General features: G+C 41.0%; 1 protein-coding gene across 1 annotated transcript in view; it reads left to right on the plus strand.

Moving 5' to 3' along the window:
- ERBB4 (erb-b2 receptor tyrosine kinase 4) overlaps positions 1-19,480 on the plus strand; it is an 819,609-nt gene that overhangs the window by 474,560 nt on the left and 325,569 nt on the right. The window contains exons 6-7 of the mRNA XM_025202487.1: positions 11,485-11,603; positions 16,463-16,604. Coding sequence (XP_025058272.1) covers positions 11,485-11,603; positions 16,463-16,604 — 261 coding nt within the window. The remainder of the gene's footprint in view (positions 1-11,484; positions 11,604-16,462; positions 16,605-19,480) is intronic.

Genomic DNA, 19,480 nt, shown 5'->3' on the forward strand with positions numbered 1-19,480 from the left:
CTGGATATTAGTTTGGCAGAAACCGTTTTTTGTCGAAGCTAGATTAGAATTAATATATAGTCTTTCTTTGTCTGTTCTACCCAGTAGAGCTGTTGCTCTCTCAAATGTATGCATATCCTAACAACTTGGGGAAATATCCAAACACCTGTCCCAACCTTTGAACCACTTGTCACTAGCCCCTAAACAGATCATAGTAATATCAGAGTGGGTTCTGGCTTAGCCTTGGATTCCTGCAGGTAAATGCTCTAATTCAGTATTATGTGGCATTTTGTTACCTTCAGTGGGACTCTGTGCAGCTGCAGAAGTCCACCTACAGAATTGGTTCCTTAAGTCTAGGCAGAGCTGCAATAAGATAAGCAAACAGATTTAGTGGATTAAAGTAGTAAGACCAGAGCGAGCAAAATTTATCTGCAATGTTGTTCTGAAGTCAAAAGCTTAGCAGAGCTATACAGTAGGTTTACTCTTTGGAGTGACAACCATCTCTCTTTACAGTGACTGAATGCTTAGATTGGAGCTTTGGGAACAGACTAAGGCTTGAGCCTGGGTACAAAAATAATAAACGATAAAAGGAAGCAAGCTATCCAGACTCCAGAAAGATATATAGACCATGCACATCTCATTTGAAATAGCTACCCAATGCCCTTTTGCCTTTGAGCACACATCAGGATAGCTCTCTGCAACTTCTTACTATCGGGAATTGTAGATATTTTATTTCAGATATCCCCTATCCCCTATGGCCAAAAGTCAGCCTGAGTAAATACTGCAGGAGGTGGGGAGGAGGGAGAAGGGAGAAGGGGGAATGTTTCATGTTAGATTGGTGGTGTGCACTTCTTTGAAACCTTCTATGCATTTTGTACTTATTTTGGCAGTAATTGTTCCAGCCAAAATATTTTGTTCCCAAAACAGCTTTCATGCAGTTATATGTGCATTTTTAATAGTTTCCTTTTTAATGAGATACTAAAGCAAAGAAGGAAAAAAAAATCTAATGAGCCCCTCTCCTAAGATAAAATTTAAATGATTTTCCATGAAAAAGGATAAATCCAAAAGATCTTAATCCTTGTTTTTCATTTCAAATTACATGAAAGGGAAAAAAGCAACAAGATACTTTTGTTCTAGCATAAATGTCTACCAAATATTTGCTTCTTGTGTTGCCTTCCAGCTATTTCTCTCTATCTGGAGCACCTGCATTTAACTGCCTTACTGTCTATACAAATGTGACATGTACATTTACATATTTAAGAAGACAATTATAAATAGTTTTCTAAAGAGATAGAGATGGGATCATTTGAGGATTCCATCTTACGCAATTAACAACCCATTTTTATATCATTTTATAATTGGAAATGATAGTAAATATTAATGACAAACATTATAAAAAATGACTAGAGATTCTGAATACCTTACTTTGAGGACAGGCTAATTTACCGATTTCTTACAGAAGGGTCTGATTTTATAAAAGGCAGTCAATACCCATGGAATAAAAGCTAATGCCCTTTGAAGACAAATATACAAAACTCTTGATATGCAAACATTTCTACTCATTTTTTAAAATGATTTGCTAGGCCTTGTTTATTGTTTCGCCTCTTTATTTCTGTGGCTTTTCCCCTCATTTCACTATGAAAGAAATTGAAACTGCTATAAATTGAATACATGATTTTATTAAAATGACAGATTATGCCCTGTGTCCTAGAAAAATGTATGTGCAAGAAAGGAAAATGATTAAATTAAAATTTAGTTCTCACTTATGGAATGTGGGGAATGCAAATAGGCTTTAACTCAAATGCAAAACGTAAACATATAATAAGGTAAAACGCTATGTATGAGCATGTGCATGAGACACAGAGAGAGAGAGAGAAAGTGTACAGGAGTTTGTCCCAAGCACAATTGTATTTACAGTCTTTGTGTAACTGGCATTGTTTAGTAAAAGAAAGTGCCAGTGCAGTAAGTATCCAGTTAGAGCAGTGAAAATGAACTATGGGCTGGTGGGAGAGAGAGAAAAAGAGCTGAACCAGCTGCCTAGATCAATCAGGGTAACCTATCGTCTTTGCTAGAAGCCAGGATCTTTAATTAAAATCCTTGTATTTCACTAATAACTTTGCATGTTCATAAGATTTTTTATTGATTTCAGTTATTTCCCATTTTTTTTTGCTTCATAGATTTACAATCCCTTGACATAATTTAAAATTAAGGGAAACATTGAGATAGCCTGATTAATTACACACGTTTGTGAAACAAAGCAACATCTTTCTTCCCCAGCACATTTATTTAACATGACTGTCAGCGAACAGCAAAGCATCTTGCCATTACCCTTCTTGTCCCCATTTCCTCCATGTAAATAATCTGCAAATCTTGAAATGAAGTTGATGTTAGCCCCACTAGTTTGTAATCTGGGCCTTAATCTTGCAGGTAGTTCCATAAAGAGATATCCTTAGCTCAGCATACACTTCCATTGAAATCAGATGTATCTGCTTAGAACACCAGGCCTTTCTCATTGCAAGAGGGACTTTCCTGCCAGTTATACTGGTGCAACCTGGAGGAGAATTGGTGCCTCCTATGTTTGTTAAGGATGCTAAGTGTCTGGCTATCCTATAGGATGTTCTCACAGCTCACAGCTGCATGGGGCCTGTCTACACCTTGATGTGGACCTCACGGATTTTGACTAGGCTGCTGACAGGAGCTACAGTGCACCTTCTAGTTCTCGTTTGCTCCAGCACCCACTGTGTGTTGCAGCCAGGCACCTTCTGCTCCTTTGCTCCCACTTCTGGAAGGAACTGAATGGGGCAGCAGTGGACAGGGGAAATGAGGGTGTTTTTACATGTGCACTAGGAATAGGGTGGCGGGGGGGGAGGGGGGGCAAGGGTGATTTAAATAGAGTAGCTCCAAGTGCCACTGTAATTAAAGAACCCTCAGCATCTCATGCACCAATGTCCCCGTGCTTCAAAATGGTGGCAGGGGCACTTTAACTACAGCTTGTTGAATGGGCTTTAGTTAAAGTGCCCCCGCTGCTGCTTTGAAGTGCAGGGATGCTAATCTATGAGATGTGGAGACTGGCTGGAGCGTGCTAATTAGTATGCTCCAGCAGACTTGATTAATCGAGTCTCCTCCGATGTTCTGTAGTTACAGCGCATCAGAGCAGCCTCCTCACATATGTAGAGGTACCCTGATTGTCAGCTGTAAGGAAAGAGGCCTAATATTGGTGCCAGAGCTTCCCTTGCATCCTTTCTGCAAGCACTTTGATAGGTGGCCACAGCACCAATCTACCAGCCGCTGTGCAGTGTCCTGAGCCTCCTGCTTCCTCTAGCACAGGACTTACCAGCTGCCTCTGCAGCCTTACAATAGTCAGTAAACAGCCCCAGGTAAGTGCAACAGCACCTTCCAGCACCTCCCACTCTCCAAATCCCCAGGCCAAATGCACATGTACCCAGGAAGCAACTAGTTTCCTTCACCCACTGAGACTAAACATTGTTCAGCCCTAACTTCTGTCCCCTACCTAATTTCTCAAGGAAATTTTTTTACATATATATTGACTCATTAAGTAATTTGCACTGAAATGTCCCTCACTGGCAAGGCGTGGCAGCTGTATCTTGGAAGTGAGGAGACATCTTTGAGTACTTGTCAAATACTTAGTATAATGACTTGGGCAAAACAACAGCTGGAAACATTCATCAGTTTCTTCCACTGGGTAGTTCTCTAGAGCATATCTCGACCTAAAAGTGTACAGAGAGATGATTACCACAAGGGAAAATCATCCAGGTCAAATTCTACCCATTTAGCCCATGTAAGCTTGTAGATTTCCATTGGGGTCATCCCATTATAGTTGAAGGACCACAGACATTTATTTTTAGAAACTACAGTTTCAGAGCTTCTCCAGATGTTATTATCTATAGGACTATGTTGAACTTGAGAGGAAATCCTTTCACTGTGAATTGCCTTAATAGAAAGATCCTAACAAACCTCAGTCAGCTTGCACTCTTAACTTTAATAGCACCATAACAGGAAATCTGGAAATTCCTTGTTTAGAAGTACAACGCCTTTAATGGTTCTCATGCAAATATAATACACAATGCACTGTAGGATAAATAGTTTATATTGTAACCTTTTCCTAGAATGAAATGTTGGTATGTTATTCATGTGCTTGGTAAAGAGACAGTTGTCGCTGCCGTGCACTGCAGCAAAGGGGTCGGGACCTTAGAAGCCGTCAGGCGGGTACTTGTGACGCATGGAGTGGAATTAATTAGGCAGACGCTTATCGGTTGCAAAGCAAGATTATTTACTCATGCCGTCAAGGTGGTGAATAACGGAGGTCAGAGATACTTGGTTAGTTACAGCTTAGGGTTCGTAGGTCGGTCTGCATAAGAGTTCGGTGGTCGGGCAGTAAAGGTTGGGCCGGCAGGTCATTGATTTACATCTGAGATTGGGTCGAGACACGGGGGGGCACTGACAAGTGATCAAATTGTCAGTTACTCTGATATGTGATCAGAGGTCTCCAGGTGTATACGGAGTCACTCTCTCCGACTTCACGGAGGTGAAAACGGGTTTTATTTGTGTAATAGCCAATTGCTTTTCACCACGTCATAAATTTAATTAGAATCGCCAATTATCTAGTGGTCTTCGCTAGGGTTCTATCTCACAGGGCTACTCCCTGGTTTTTTTTTTGACCAATTATAATGATTTATGTAAAGCACAGGTTAAAGTTTCATTTCTAGTTAGTGGCGCAGCAATAAATTTCTTTTTGACATGCGCAACAAAAAAACCCTGTTACTATCATCTTGTTAGTTAACCCTTAGTTAACCTAGTGCAGACTAAAACTGTTTTGAATGGTTTTACTTGCTTGTGACATGGGCACTACTTAATTGGGTTGTGACAACAGTGAAAGAAAATCAGCTAGTCCTAATATGGATTTTGTAAGTAAATTCATTATTTTCCAATACAAATTTTAAAAGTCTCTAATGTGAGCAGGGTGATAGAGGTCTTGATTTAGCATGTGCCTAAACTCAAACAAGCAAGCAATCCCACTGAAGTTAACATGCTTTCATATTTTCCTGAATCAGGACCAGAGTCCTCTGGACCAGAGTATATAAGTCCTGCATGTTTCTGAATTTAACATACTGAGGAAATACCTTGTAATGCATGGTCTCTTAAAAAGCTATGGAACTTATAGAGTAACAATTTCCATAGCTTTCAGAATACAAAAGCCTTAGGAAGGTAGAGTCGAACAGTAATTATAGGTGAAACTGTTCAAAAAATTTTGCACTCCAAAAAAAACACCCTCCCTCTGTCCCCCCCAGCCCCGCACAAACCTCAACTTATCTGGGAACTTGCTGAGCCCATGCCAGTGAACTTCTCACTTCCCAATTTTTTAATCTTTCCCTATTCCCCTTCCAAATGATGGAAGTTGTAGACATTTTGATATTTATAGGATGGAGGAAATAAGTGTGTGTAGCCCGAAGAGCAATGGAGAATAAATCCCAAATAACTAAAGCTAAAAGATGGTGGCTTGGGAAAAAGAGACAAGTTACTTTTCTTTCCCTCACAATCCCAGCGAAAGCATTTCCCAGGTCTTTTGCTACCATAAATGTCTCTTCTACAAAGTGGAGACTTCATCAGGCCTCTGATTTCTGTATTTGGGGAAAGGAAGAGTAGAGGGAATAGATCTGCTGCACTATACAGTATGCCAGGAATATTTTTAATCTGTAAATTACTTAACTGTTTAAAGTTCTTCCTAAACTTGAATATAAGGGAAACTCCTCCCAATAATTCTCCTTTTTACAGTAGCCTCCATGCAAGAAGAGTATTTTAAAAAATAAATCATTAAGTCAGGAAATGACCATGGTGCCGAATGGGGACATGGGGCTTTTTGTGTTGACCAGTATCAACCTGAAGAGCATAATGGAAGTTAGGAAAACAAGGAGGAATCTGTGTAACATAGGCAGTCTTCCTGGCCTGTGGAGCTATTCCTCAGGGAGAGGGTCTCAGAGAAAGTCAGCTTTTGTAATATTAAGAAATATATGCAATTGCTTCCAATATGATTTTAATATAATTCCCACAATCAATAGTTTTATGATGTACTGATTATTACCCTGGCTTCCTGAGGCCACAATAAATAGCACACTTTAAAATATAATTAATTATGTGAATCATAGGAATTTTCTACACACAGCCAGATTTTTAAGTTTTAAAAAGTGTTAGATTTTTTATAGTGAAAGAGCAAGGACTTTTTATTGGGGGGCAGGGAGAGGGTGCTTTTGTTTTTTAACAGCTTTGCTATACTTAAAGGTTATAATGTGTTATATATGTCTTCCTTTTTCAGTTTTAATATTTTAAATTGCATCAGCCTGAAATTTGGCTCACAAACACTTGGCCCTAATACAATTTGCTCTTTTTTTTAATATAAAATAGTATTAAATCCTCAGCGCTTCAAAATACATATATATGAGACTTGCTTTTCATGGTTTTCTTATCCAATTTCAAGCCAAGGGGAAAAAAAAAACCCTGCCGTCACACACAGGACATCTGGGCTAATTTTAAAAAGTAGAGTTGCAAATAATACAAATTGAAGTAAAATGGATGCTAAATTGTAGAGCTATCCTGTGGTCCAGCAATGAGAGAGAAAAATTTCCGCCCAGGTCTAAAAACCACCATCTCTTAATGCTGGCTTCCTGCTGTCTTCACTGTCTGACTTTTTCCCTTGAGCTTGTCCTCTGTATCCACTCATTCCTTGTTAATAGCTTGTGGCTGTTAAGATAAAATAGAACCAGCTAGCTCATGGAATTGCTGAAAGTATTTTAGGTAACAAAATTGCCAACGCCAGGCATTCAAAAGTTATCAGACTGGCTTGAAAATAATGAGATTTTTTAAAACAAAACAAAAGTTCTTTGTTTCTTTCTGTTTTGGGGGTTATTAGCATTCAATATTTGCAAACTTTTCTAGGCAATGATGAGGGAAAAAAAAACTTTCTTTAAAAAAACAAAATATTATTTTCACCCTATCCCTACAGGCTGTGAGTTGGGGATGAGATGGTAGGGGGGAAACAATGATATGGTACAATGCAGGCATGGAAACTATAGGTCAAAATGCCAGCTGAAATAAATCAGTATAACTTCATTAACTTAGGTGGATCTTCATCAGTTAAGAATCTGGCCCTATCAGTTAATTTTGCAGCTGTGGTTGTGTTCCTAAACTGTGAACTGTGGTCTGTGGATAACAAACTATTTATGTGCATTGCTTTTGCATATCTGTTTTAATGTTATCTATAGTTATGGTATTTTTCAATTGAAATGACCTGCTCATTCATTTTGCAAGTTAGCATTAAAAAACCCTGCCTCTTGTGTTGCAGTTGAGTTTGCATAAATCACAAAAGACCCTTTTTCTATCCATAAGCTCATGCTTCAGCAACAGGATGGATTTAGTTCATTCTAAATGCATCACTCTATTCCCTCATAACTTAAATGCTGACTGCTTCATGCCACCTTTTGCTTATCTGCACCTTCATTGCCTAAATAAATAGTGTGCATTCCTGAATCTCTTGAAGTTGCTGTCAGAGTTAATTGTGGGGACTTCATATTGAAAAGAAGGTTCTTTTAGACGATACAATTCCTCTACTTTTTAAAAATACAGTGCTCACTGTAGAGAAGTCAGTAATTAGGTAAGTAATACTGTGGACTAAAAAGCTGAGGGGGGAGTGCACATGCACTGAACCCTTGGAAATTGTTTCCATTTATAAGGAATTACCTGTTTTAGAACTAAATTATTTCAGAGACAGGAACAGAGCTTCTTGGCCCAAGAGCTGATATTCTACTTGGAGGAGTGGGGGGTCTGTTGACTCCCCTGGAAATTGTTAACTCCTTCTACATTTCCCATTTTTAAAAAAGGACTTCATGAGTTAAGAATCACAGCTAGACTGTATTGTACTGTTATGCAGTCCTATCTCACAAGCCAAATGGCAGTTAATTGACCAAGGGTGAAGTTATGCATTACCCTTAGACCATGCTAACGGCACTTCAAATGTGAGTATCTGCACCTGAAAGCTCATTAACTCATGCTAAGTGCCCTCTGAATGTCTCAAAGTTATGCCACTTTAGATGAGTGTTATCTCTAGATCATGCTAAAGTAATTTCAGTCTGCTCCACAGAGATTTAAAAAAAAACAACACTTTTTTGAAATTCTACAGCATCCCATGATGCACATCTCTTAGCCCATGTACCCCCACCCAGACCAGGGACAGAGCTTGGTGTTCTGGCTCCTAGCCATGCCCTTGCTCACCAGCCTTCTAGTGGAAAGTCGGGGGTGTGCAGGCAAGAAACAGTATTAACCCTTAACATGTGATTAATAACATTTTAGCATGGTCTAACTTTAACACTGCTTAACAGTACACATATTATATATGGTCTAAGTATAGCATGTAGCTTCACCCTATTAGTTTTTATATTTGTTAGGAATCAGCAGAGCAGAGGCTTGACCCTACATCTTTTATCAGAGAGAAATACTCTAACCATTGGCTTATTGCTTGCCTGTAAAAGATTTACATTTGTATGCATCTTGGGCTTTTTGGAGGTATTCAGGAAAGGGGGAGTACAAGAAAGTTGGTTCATGGTTTTGTTTCAGTGTAAAAGATCTAAAAATATCTCCAAAACTAAAAATATTTTTGCAAGCAGAATTACTGCTTTCCAGCCAGCCTTAGGGTTGATCTTCCTCACACTAGCTAGGGTCTGTGTTTCTATTCTGAGAATAGAAGAATTAGTACCTTTTTCAAAATCAGCATCATCTAGACACAAATTGGAGGATAGGACCAAAAAAAATCTCATGAAGTTCAATAAGGACAAGTGCAAATTTCTGCATTTAGGACAGAACAATCCCATGTACCGGTACAGGCTGGGAACTGACTGGCTAAGCAGCAGCTCTGCAGAAAGGACCTGACAGGGTTACTGTGGACAATAAGCTGAATATGAACCAATAGTGTGCCCTTGTTATGAAGAAAACTAACAGCATACTGAGCTACATTAGTAGGAGAGTTGCTGGCAGATTGGGGGAAGTGATTCCTCCCCTCTATTCAGCACCAGTGAGGCCACGTCGGGAGTACTGGGTCTAGTTTTGGACCTCCCACTACAGGAAGGGTGGGTACAAATTGGAGAGAGTCCAGTGGAGGGCAACAACCCTAATTTTCTATGATTTAAGGATTATTTGATTGCCTTCTTAAGGAGCTACCCATCTTCAGGGGTATCTGGAAGCAGTGGTGTTGAGTGGGTTAACAATCAAGAGACCTAGAACCACAAAGAGTTCAGGAAGAGCACATGCCAACTACAAATGCTTCCTCAGCCGGAGGAAGGGTATTTAAACTCAAAAGATTGCTAAGAAGAATTTTCCCAGCTATTTGATTTGGTCTAATAAAAGATATCAGATTCACCCAAGGAACCTTTTCTGTCTAGAATCACAAAAGTTTTAAGATGTGTCTCTGTAGTTACAGTTTTTTATTGATTAGCTCTAGGTGTAGACAACTCAATATGCATTTATTTTGCTCTACTGGGATCCTAAGGCACTCCATGAGCTATAGAGGGAGCCTGGCTACTTAACTCTGAGTTTAAAGCAATGTCCCTTGGTCTTACTTCCTTGAAAAGCACTGTTCAGTTGCTAACTACTCGTTCTCTGTTGCAGCTCTTCTTCCTGATTCATTTTTGAGCAAAAATGGGCATGACTGGTGTGTTTTGTGCTGAACGCTAGTGCTGTCAATGGTGTTTAGGCATGCATTGAGCAAACCTAGTAGATTGCATCCTTCTGAGGTCTTCTGTGTCTTGCCATGGATCCCACTGGGACTTAGGTAGGAAATGGTCACCAGCTGCTTTGACCTGGAAATGCACCATAAGCAGTTCTGCAGACACCCAGAGAATCACCAGGCATCTAGGGATCTGGGGATTTCATCTTTGTCTAAAAATCATCTTTTTACAAGTTTTATGAGTGTGGTGGAAGGATATTTGGGAATTTGTTGAATGAAACCTAGAAGCCTAGTAAACTTTTTTTTTTTTGATGACATGGCCAAATTCTAGTGGCAATGAAGTCAGTTTGTAAATCATTTGTCCTGTAGGTTGGCATGCCTTATGTAAGTGCTACAACAGCTTATATTTTAAGTGATATGGTGATATGTAATGAAGAGAAATAGAAGATAATTGGTTTGTTCCTAACTCACTGGGTCAGCTTAATCCTTGTTGTAAATTGAGATAATGGATATCTCAGAGGGATATCTACACAGAAAACTCACTATGACAGCAGGGGTGCCTTCAAACATGCTGCATTGCTCTGCAGGAGATGCCTTCTAAACTGGAAGCAGTGGAGACACATTCTCATGGTTCTTCAGGTGGGCTAATTAGCAATGTTGAATGACGGCACTAATTAGTACCCTCTATGCCAATTAACCGTGTTACATTGATGTAGCTACTTTGTTTCTGCCTTGGTGAGACAGATTAGTGTGGCGTGTTTGAGAGCACTGCTGCCCGGCAAGGTTCTCTCTATACTGCAAGCTTACCTAAGTCAGTAGGTTTAAAATGGCTGAGCACAGTCATTATTCTGCAGTGCATCTGCAAATCCATTCACAGCATCTAACAAAGTAGGCTGTTCCTATGAAAGCTCATGTGTCTCTGAATGAGTTAGTCAGTATATAAGGTGTTTTCTGCGATTCAAGCTAGAGTATAGTATTTATGAAAGGAAGCCAAGTACTAGAGTGTCATGTTTCCAGACATGTTCATAGTTTAGGACTTGTATTGTATTCTGTTTAAACCTGTTCATCATAGTGACTAGGTAGAGGATAGCTAAAAATGAAATCTGGTTCTAAGATTACCAGACTGAATCTGAATTGCTACATATTACCCAGTCCTGTAACTTCTCATGGGGGAGGGGGAAGAAGAGGGGCATTAAAACCCATTAATATCAAAATAGAAGGATTTTATTGACTTTTCTTTCATCAACCTTTTTGAGGATTAAAGCTTCAGTATTTCTTCTGACTTTCCAAAGTTAAAAGAAACATATTCCACAAACCCAGACATGCCTATCCTATCAACTAAGGATTTGCACATCCTTATGCAGAAGGGGTATTATAGAGGACATGAGTAATCTCTGGCTTGCAGGTAGTGATATAAAACAATCTGATTTCTTAATATTCTGTTGTCTGCTAAGTTTTTAAATGTGTTAGTAATTTTATGCCCTGCTTTGGTTTAAATCAGCGCTTCCCAAACTCTGACACATTGTGTGCCACCAATTTAAAATGATGCAACCTTAAGTACCACCAGCAAATGCTCCAGTTCATCCTTAAGTCCCACCAGCAAATTTTTGTCATATAAAGTAATTATAATAAATCTGTTAACACATAGCACTGAGGTACCCATGCCACGGATTGGGAACCACTGATTTAAATAATTATTACATTTCTCGGATCAGTTTAAATCATTCTGTTTTTAGCTCTGATTCTGACACAGCTGGTTTCTCTGTCCTTTCCAGTAACAAAGACAGTGTGTGCAGAGCAATGTGATGGACGATGCTACGGGCCTTATGTCAGTGACTGTTGCCATCGGGAATGTGCTGGAGGTTGTTCTGGACCTAAAGACACTGATTGCTTTGTAAGTTTGGGAGTTTTCTCATTTCCCTCATTGCACCATCTGCAGTGCAAGTTCTTTTGCTTTAATCCATGGAACTCATGACTTTTGTCAACTTTAATGTACTGCATGTAGTTTTGTAGATTTTAGATGCAAATTTTATCATTTTGTATTTTTCCATTTAATTTACATTACGTATCAATTTACATTACCCATTAAAAGACTTGTGAGATTTACAAATACAGATTGGGAACTATTTATATGCTAATCTGTGTGATTTTTATCTTTTACTTGTCTAAAATTAACTTTTATAGAAGGTAGGGAATTTATAGGAATTTGCCATCACAATTTAGGGTTTCTTAATTCTGCTTTGTATGCTTTTTTTGAAAGTTAAGAATACAGATTAGCTTCTGTGATAAAGGTGTTTCCCAAACTTTAGTCAAAAAACTCAACCATTCATCTATGGTGTGCTTTGCAGAAGTGATATAAAGAAAGTAGTTTCCAATCTGCTTAACCTCCTATGCACACAATACATCTTTTTTAAACGGAAAGTTCTTAAAACAAATTAGGAGAGTTTAACTTTTCAAAACAGACAATCTAAACATATAGGCCATTGAACAAATTCATCCCATTTTCAGTCAACTGTTTTTTATAAATGAGAAAGCAGCCTTTGCCCCTAATAATGAACATACTACCCAGACAGGTGCAAATGCTGAGTACATATTTAAGTTTGTGCCAGTCATTTCAAGGTATGTTCTGAATGAGCCTAGACAATTCTTCAAGGACAGAGGGAGGCACTTTCATTGAATTGGGAGCTGAAATTTTTGAGGCTCCTTCAAAAATCTGTTATGTAACATAAGGAAAATCTATTAGTAGATTTTTGGCATGCACAATCTTGTATGTTTTGTATTATAACAAAATAGATAGTAACGAGCTGTTATGAAGGTATGAATCAGAACTGTTATCCATGTGTCACTGGCATGCAAGTCTCTGAGTAGTAGGTGCCTGTGCTTCTGTAGCCTACCTAAAAGCTCCATCCTGATGCTACTCTGTGGATTCAAGTAGTTTGGGAATGCAGCATAGTGACAGCCATGACTAGTTAATGAAGCAGGCAACAGTGATTAGTGCTTCATTGAACCTTGATGAAAGATATATACTCAGTGCATACAGACATTCAGGGAGGTTAAGGATAGGTTATACTGAGTTATGTAATGGGCATCCAATCTAAGGTAAATTGGGATGATGAGGCTAGTTGTGAGGAGTCAAGAGAACAGGGGCAAGTGGAGTCCATGGAGGATTGATGGTATTGGAGGGGCAAGTGGACTTTGTGGGGAGGATCAGGGGAGCAAGAGGGGTCCATGGGGGTCTTTGGGGGGATCAAGAAGTTAGTGGGGTCCATGGGAGGGGTTGGTGGGGTCCAGGAGGGTTTAAGGAAATTAGAAGGGCTAGCAGTGTCAGTGGGGGAGGGTTGGGGGACAATGGGGGGTGCTCTCTTTCCCAGCCCCTGGGACCAGGGATTATTTTTATCTCCCTAGCTCCCCCGCTCAGCCCTAGATGAACAACAACCCACCAGTCCTGCCTGCCACTCTCCCCACCCTGTCTTACTTCCTCAGCTGCCAGCACTGGCAAACACTGGTAAAACCAGCACCAAAAGTGGCTTGTAAGATAAGGGGTTTGGTGGGCCTGTGAGGGGGTAGGAAAAATGCAGCCCTGGGGCTGGCATGGTGCTGGGAACTGTACAGAAGTTCAGCTAAGTCAGTCTTGCTGAACCCATTGCAGGACCCCATCTAAATTAGACTACCTCTGAGGTACAGTTAACTTAGATTGGGTTGGCCATTTTTAGATCAGTCTAACCTTCCTGACCTTCTGTACAGTTCACACTTAGCTAGACCTAACCAGGGATCTAAGTGTAGGGTTTGTACCTGGGTGAACTAAGTTAAATTGGGTGGCCATTTTTAACATTATCTAACCTCCCTCTAACATCTCCAAACATCTGTCTGTACACATAGTGGGCCTAATTCAAAGTTAAATAGAATGCAACAGTCGCTGCTCCCAAAGATTTTATGAAATAGAGCCCAGGATAAAGGAAGTATTACTATATCCCCATTTCACATACGGAGCAACTTGCTCAAGTTCCTGTCAAATATCTGTGGTTCTGCCCATGGACTGACCCCAAATCATTTGAATCTTTATCTGTTGCATTGTGCTCAAAGCTATCTTCCCTGAAATCTTCAAAGGCCCTAGCAGTATTGTACTAGTATCATTAGCACCACAACACCATGAAGAAAATATAATTTCTATTAGGTATTGAATACTTCACATTTTTCTGCAGCATCATTGTAGCAATTATGAAAATGTCTTTGCTAAAAATCATGTTGGCATGTTTGTGCTGATCCAATGCAAAAACGCCTAAGGGCTGATTCTGATTTAAACAAAGTCCCTAGAGTAATGTAAAGGGTAAATCAAAACCTTTTCATTCTGATTAGTTTCCTTTCATGTACTGGGCAAGAAGTAACACTTTAGGCTGCAGTGGAGGGCAGATACAGACACCAGATTGTGGTTTTGTTAAAACTACTGCTATTTACTTTTAACTAACTTGAATGCCTTAATTTTTCTATGCATGCTGCTTTGCTTTCATATGCATATAGGTGCATTTAGAAACAATCACTGTAAGTTTTGCATATGTTAGCGAAACAATTATAAATGTACACAAAGTTTTACAGTCATAAATTAAAACTTCCTGAGTCTTCTAGATTGGATTTTAATAGATTCTTCTTGGAAGGTGTCATTTCCTTGAGTAATGTTTCATTGGTATGCCTCATTCTGATTATGCATTTACTAAGCCATCATCAGAGGATTGTCATGTTTATGATAAAGTACTTGCTAAGACAACAGTGGATATAGAAAATGTGTTGAGGAAGCAAAGTAAATTAGTATTTATTAATAAACAAAACTATAGTTTATGATGCATTAAGAAATCCTTTGGCATATTATGGCGGCTTCTGAAAGCTTGTAATATCACTGTGTTGTAAATATGTGTTTAATTTTGCCAGATTAAGTTAACTCATCCTCCTCTGCACACAATTTGAACACAAGATAATATGCATCTCCTGACATGACTGTTTCATCATAATTACTTGCAAGGTTTTGATGATGCTCTCAGGTCTGGGGTTGAAATAAGTTTGTGAAATACAGCTTTTCTTTTAGGGCCTGATCCAAAGTGAATAAAGTTAGTGTCAAGACTCTTACTGATATCAGTGGACTTTGGATCAAAACTCTACTTAGGGACTACAGACATGTGTATATCACAGTAGCTCCAAGCACACCTATACATGATCCAAGGCCAGAAATACACTAATAAAGATGCTCCCAGGCAACTCTCAGAAGCTGCTGTCAAGTACACTGAAAACCAAAGCCTCAAGAGTGGCTACAAGAGACTTGCCCACCCCCACAAGCGTCTTCACCAACATGTTTCTGGGTTCGGAGAGTGTCAGCAAGAGCAGGTGGGTGGGCATGCTTGGGAACGGCCGGACCAGAGTGTATTGTACCTTCTAGAAGTCGAGTTAGATGGTGTTGGGGATTTACAATGGTATAACATATATCAATTTGTACACTTCACATTAGTGTCCAGAGAAGATGGACAGTCATCTCTCTAGAGGTAGCTACCCTCAATAGGTGATATTACCGTGCCTTGTAAGCAGATATCAAGAGATGAATTGAACAGGTAGCTGCTATTCAAGCCTGAAATTGCCCAGAGTTATGGACATGTGACTATACACCAGCATGCAGTTATTCCTGACTTTCAAAGAGACAACTTTACTTTAGATTGGAGTGCCTTACATCAGTGTAAAGCTGTATGTTGTGTGTCTGTTCTATATTTATACTAGTGAAAAGGCACATTAGACTGGTATAAATAAATTGTGTTTTCCATGGGGAAACATCATCCTGTACCTATGATTGCTAAAGATGCGGACAAGAGCAGATCGGGAATGTGCTGGAGTAGCTCAAATTGTTTTCTATGCAGAAACATTTTATTGAAAATTGAGACTACCCAGGATTTTCCTGACTCAGACAATTTGCTCTCAAAGTTTGTTCCCAAATTGTAGTTAGTATAATAGACAGGACACTAGATTATAAAAAAAATGCAGAAATCAGTGTTTTCTTGAATGGCAATGGCCAGCCAGAAGAGTCAATTATTTTACTTACATTCTTCTACCCTTTTTACCTATCTACTTGAATCTTTATCTGTCAGTGCCTTGTCCTCTGCCCAGAGTATGTGGTTGAGTTGAGATGTTGAGAGATACAAAATGCTATTTTCTCTTCTCAGTGTGTGAAGCAACTGACCTTGTTAAATTTGTTACTTAGGGAAATGACCCCCTCCTGTGCTAGCTTAAAGAAAAAATTGTATCCCTATTGCTGTCTAATTGGGAGTTTTAGTCCTCTACTGGACTTCGGATTCCTGCCATAAGAGATCAGAAGGTTGGCCTGCTAAAGCACAGATCATTAGTGCATGTTCAGCCGGACATGAGCAGCTTAAATAGCAGTTCACTGTTGGCAAATTTGGAACTGCCTGTCAAGTGTGCAATTAATTTGTTGCTAATAGTGAGAATAATAGTGAAAAAATGTTTCCTTTTATAAAATGTATTTAGATTGTTGCATTTCCGAAGTGATGTTTTAGGGGCTCAAAATGTGTTTTAGAACAAATCCAGGTTTTGTTAAGATCTTAAGAAGAAACCTAAGTGGAAAAACAAAGCTTAAAAACCATGTCCCCACGCCTAATTGCCACAACAGTACCTCTGTAGTTAGTGAATAGACTGGGTGCTGGTCTAAAGTAAGTAAATCGAGAAAGCACCACATGCTCAGTTTGATTTCTTATATTTCAGGCTTGCATGAATTTCAATGACAGTGGAGCGTGTGTCACTCAGTGCCCCCAGACTTTTGTCTACAATCCCACCACCTTCCAGCTGGAGCACAATCATAATGCCAAGTATACCTATGGAGCTTTTTGTGTCAAAAAATGTCCACGTAAGTTACCTGATGCCTGCTTTGTTCCCCAATATCAGTGAAGTGCATGGTGTGCAACTCCTTGTGAACAAAACCCTTTTTTTAGAGACTATTATGAAGTAATGTTATGGTTGGAGCTGAATGAATAGCCTGATAAGTCTAATCATTCCAACTCTGCTGTTTAGCAGTAACAGTTTGAAGTTATGTGTTAATCAAGCAGAATGACATTTTTAGAAGCTGACATTTTGCAGATGCCCAATAATATAGCCAGCATTAAAAAAAACCCCATAAAACTCCCACAAGACAAAAAAAAGCTGTGATTTCACTAGTTTTCAGACTTTGTCTAGCACTCAAATATTTTTGGTTTTATTCAGTCTCCGTAATCTTAGAAAGTATTCTTTGAGTAATTCAGAAGGCTATTCTAAATTAAAATGGTTATGTAGAGGTAGGATTTCAGTTTTAGTAAATGACTTGTTTATACAAATTATGTGTATGGCAGACCTTATTTACTGAGGAGGAAAATTTTCTTCCCCAAACCTGATGCTGTCTAGCTAGTTCTTATCCTTCTTCTTCCTACTTCAGAAGTGAGCTGACTTGCTAGCCTTGCATCCAACCTTTTACTCTAATGTTGAGGTGTTTAATAAATGTGTTGTACAATAGTGTACTCTGAAGTTACATCTCTAAGGAATATGCAGTTTTGGTTTGTACCTTAGTACTAGATTCAGTGAGATTCTGAACACAGTTTTTATTCCAGACCTATCAGCTAGGTACAGTTGAAAATAATAGCCATCCTCAAAAACATTGGTTAGATATAAGGAAAGGTAAAATACCGGCCCTAGGCTACAGAGTTATTCCTTTTTCCCAGTCCAGCATGTACAATGATTGGACAGGATCCCAGCCAAATTCCCCTTGAGAGTTAAATCAGGAGGTCAGTTAACATATCCACTGACTCCATTCATAGGTACCAGGGAAATATAAATAAGCCATTTGGCATCAGGTGGTAGATAGATAGTAGGGATGTGTCAAGCTTCAGTAGCTGATTCGATTTGGAGGAGATTTGGCCTGATTCGACAGCCGAATCTCCAAATCCGAATTGAATTTGGAGACCCATTAAAAGGTCCAAATCAAATTGGAAGGCTCTGAATCAATTCGGAAAGATTCAGAGATTTGGAAGGCTTGCAGCAAAGCCTTATGCCTGCATGAGGGGCTATCATCCCTGCTATTTTCATCTCACTGTGGCAGAGTACCTTTGAGGGTGCTCGCCACTTGGGGGCTCCCACAGGCTCCAATGGGAGCCTGCTTTGGAACAGCAGCAGGGGAAACCCCCTAGGTACCATTTAAAGGGGGAAGGTGTGTGGTAGGCCACTGTTGGTACCTGCCACTTTAAGACCAAAGCTAAGCAGCCAGCAAGTGCTTGATTAGCGCAGCCATTTTAGATCTCTGGCTGCCTATATAAAGAGCTCAGTTCCTTGCTGGCTGGGAAGGCAGCAACATTGCCTGGCTTCAGGGCTTTTGGAACATCCTGGAGGTGAGGGAGGAGCTCTAGGGGATGGTTAGGAGGCTCCTAGTCCTGGGCATGACCTAAAACTGCACCTTTCCAGGAGTGGGTGGTCTGGTGGGTCTCTCGGTGGCGTGGGAGCCCTCAGGAAATGCCAGGCCATTTATCACCCCAGTGAAAGACTGGTAGGGGTGCCTTAACCCTAGCCCTCATCTTCAGGTGGGTTTTGTGTAACATTCGTAGTTGGGGGCCAGGCACAGCTGAGGCCACCTGAGCCTTGTGGGGTGCAAGACCCTGAGAGACCCCGAGGAGGGGGAGTGGGGGCCGGGCACAGCCGTGGCCACCTGAGCCCTGTGGGGTGCAAGACCCCGAGGTGGGAGAGTGGGGGCCAGGCATGGATGCAGCCACCTGAGCCCTGAAGGGGTGCGAGACCTGAAGAGGGAAAGTTGGGGCCAGGCACAGCTATGGCCACCTGAGCCCACCAGGAACCAAAACCCCATGGCCCCAAGTGAGGGGGTGGTCTGGAGCCCTGAGTGAGGGGGACAGAAATTAGGACCCCAGTGAGGGGGTAGCCTGAGTGAAGGAAGCTGAGATCTGTAGCCCCAAGCAAGGGGGCAGTGTGGAGCCCCGAGTGAAGGGGGAAGAGATGAGTAGCCCAGAGTGAAGGGGGCAGTGTGGAGTCCCAGTGATAGGGTAGCCCCAAGTGAGAGGTGGAGACGTGGGGCCCCAAATGAGGGGGGCGATGTGGAGCCCCAAGTAAGGGGAGCAGACCCAGGTAAGTCTTTGGACACCTGAGGCTGAGGTTTGGGCCAGAGGCCGAGTGAAGGGGGCTCAGCTCCAGAGTGAGAGAGGCAAGTCCTGACCCTGGAAAGTCCTCTACTGCGAGGAGACCAAGTGTGTGTTGAATATAAGATCTCAGGGTAGCACCATGACCTGCTGCTTCAGGGGGGAGTGAGAGTCCCCTGTGAGACTCTGGAGTAAAAGTAATAGTGTAAGGTACCGCAGCTCCCCACATCCAGGAAGGTGGACCCAGAGAGAGTGTGGGGCTAGTGAGACCGGAGGTAGAGTACCCCCTTGACTGGTCAGGGCTGTGGCCAGGACCAGAGAGGTCAAAAGGGCCAGGGCCCCACGCCAAGGGATGCCCAGAGCTGGGGGCCTGGGGTCCCGCCTGGCCTTGGAGGTGAGGCCAGGGCCTGTGTGGCCGAAGGTCCTGGGGGGACCATGCCCAAGAGTTGAATAGCTACAGGGAGCTCAGCAGCCTGAATGATGGCAGAGTAGGCCGCCTGAGTGGAGGGATCAAAGGAGGGTCCTGACAGGAGGATTCTGGAGCCCAGTGTGAGGCTGGTGTGACAAACATCTGGGTGCCATCTGTGAGGCATGGGCTGTGGGGGAGGGAAGG

Source organism: Alligator sinensis, unplaced genomic scaffold (genome assembly GCF_000455745.1).
Source record: "Alligator sinensis unplaced genomic scaffold, ASM45574v1 scaffold730_1, whole genome shotgun sequence".
Taxonomy (NCBI): Eukaryota; Metazoa; Chordata; order Crocodylia; family Alligatoridae; genus Alligator; species Alligator sinensis.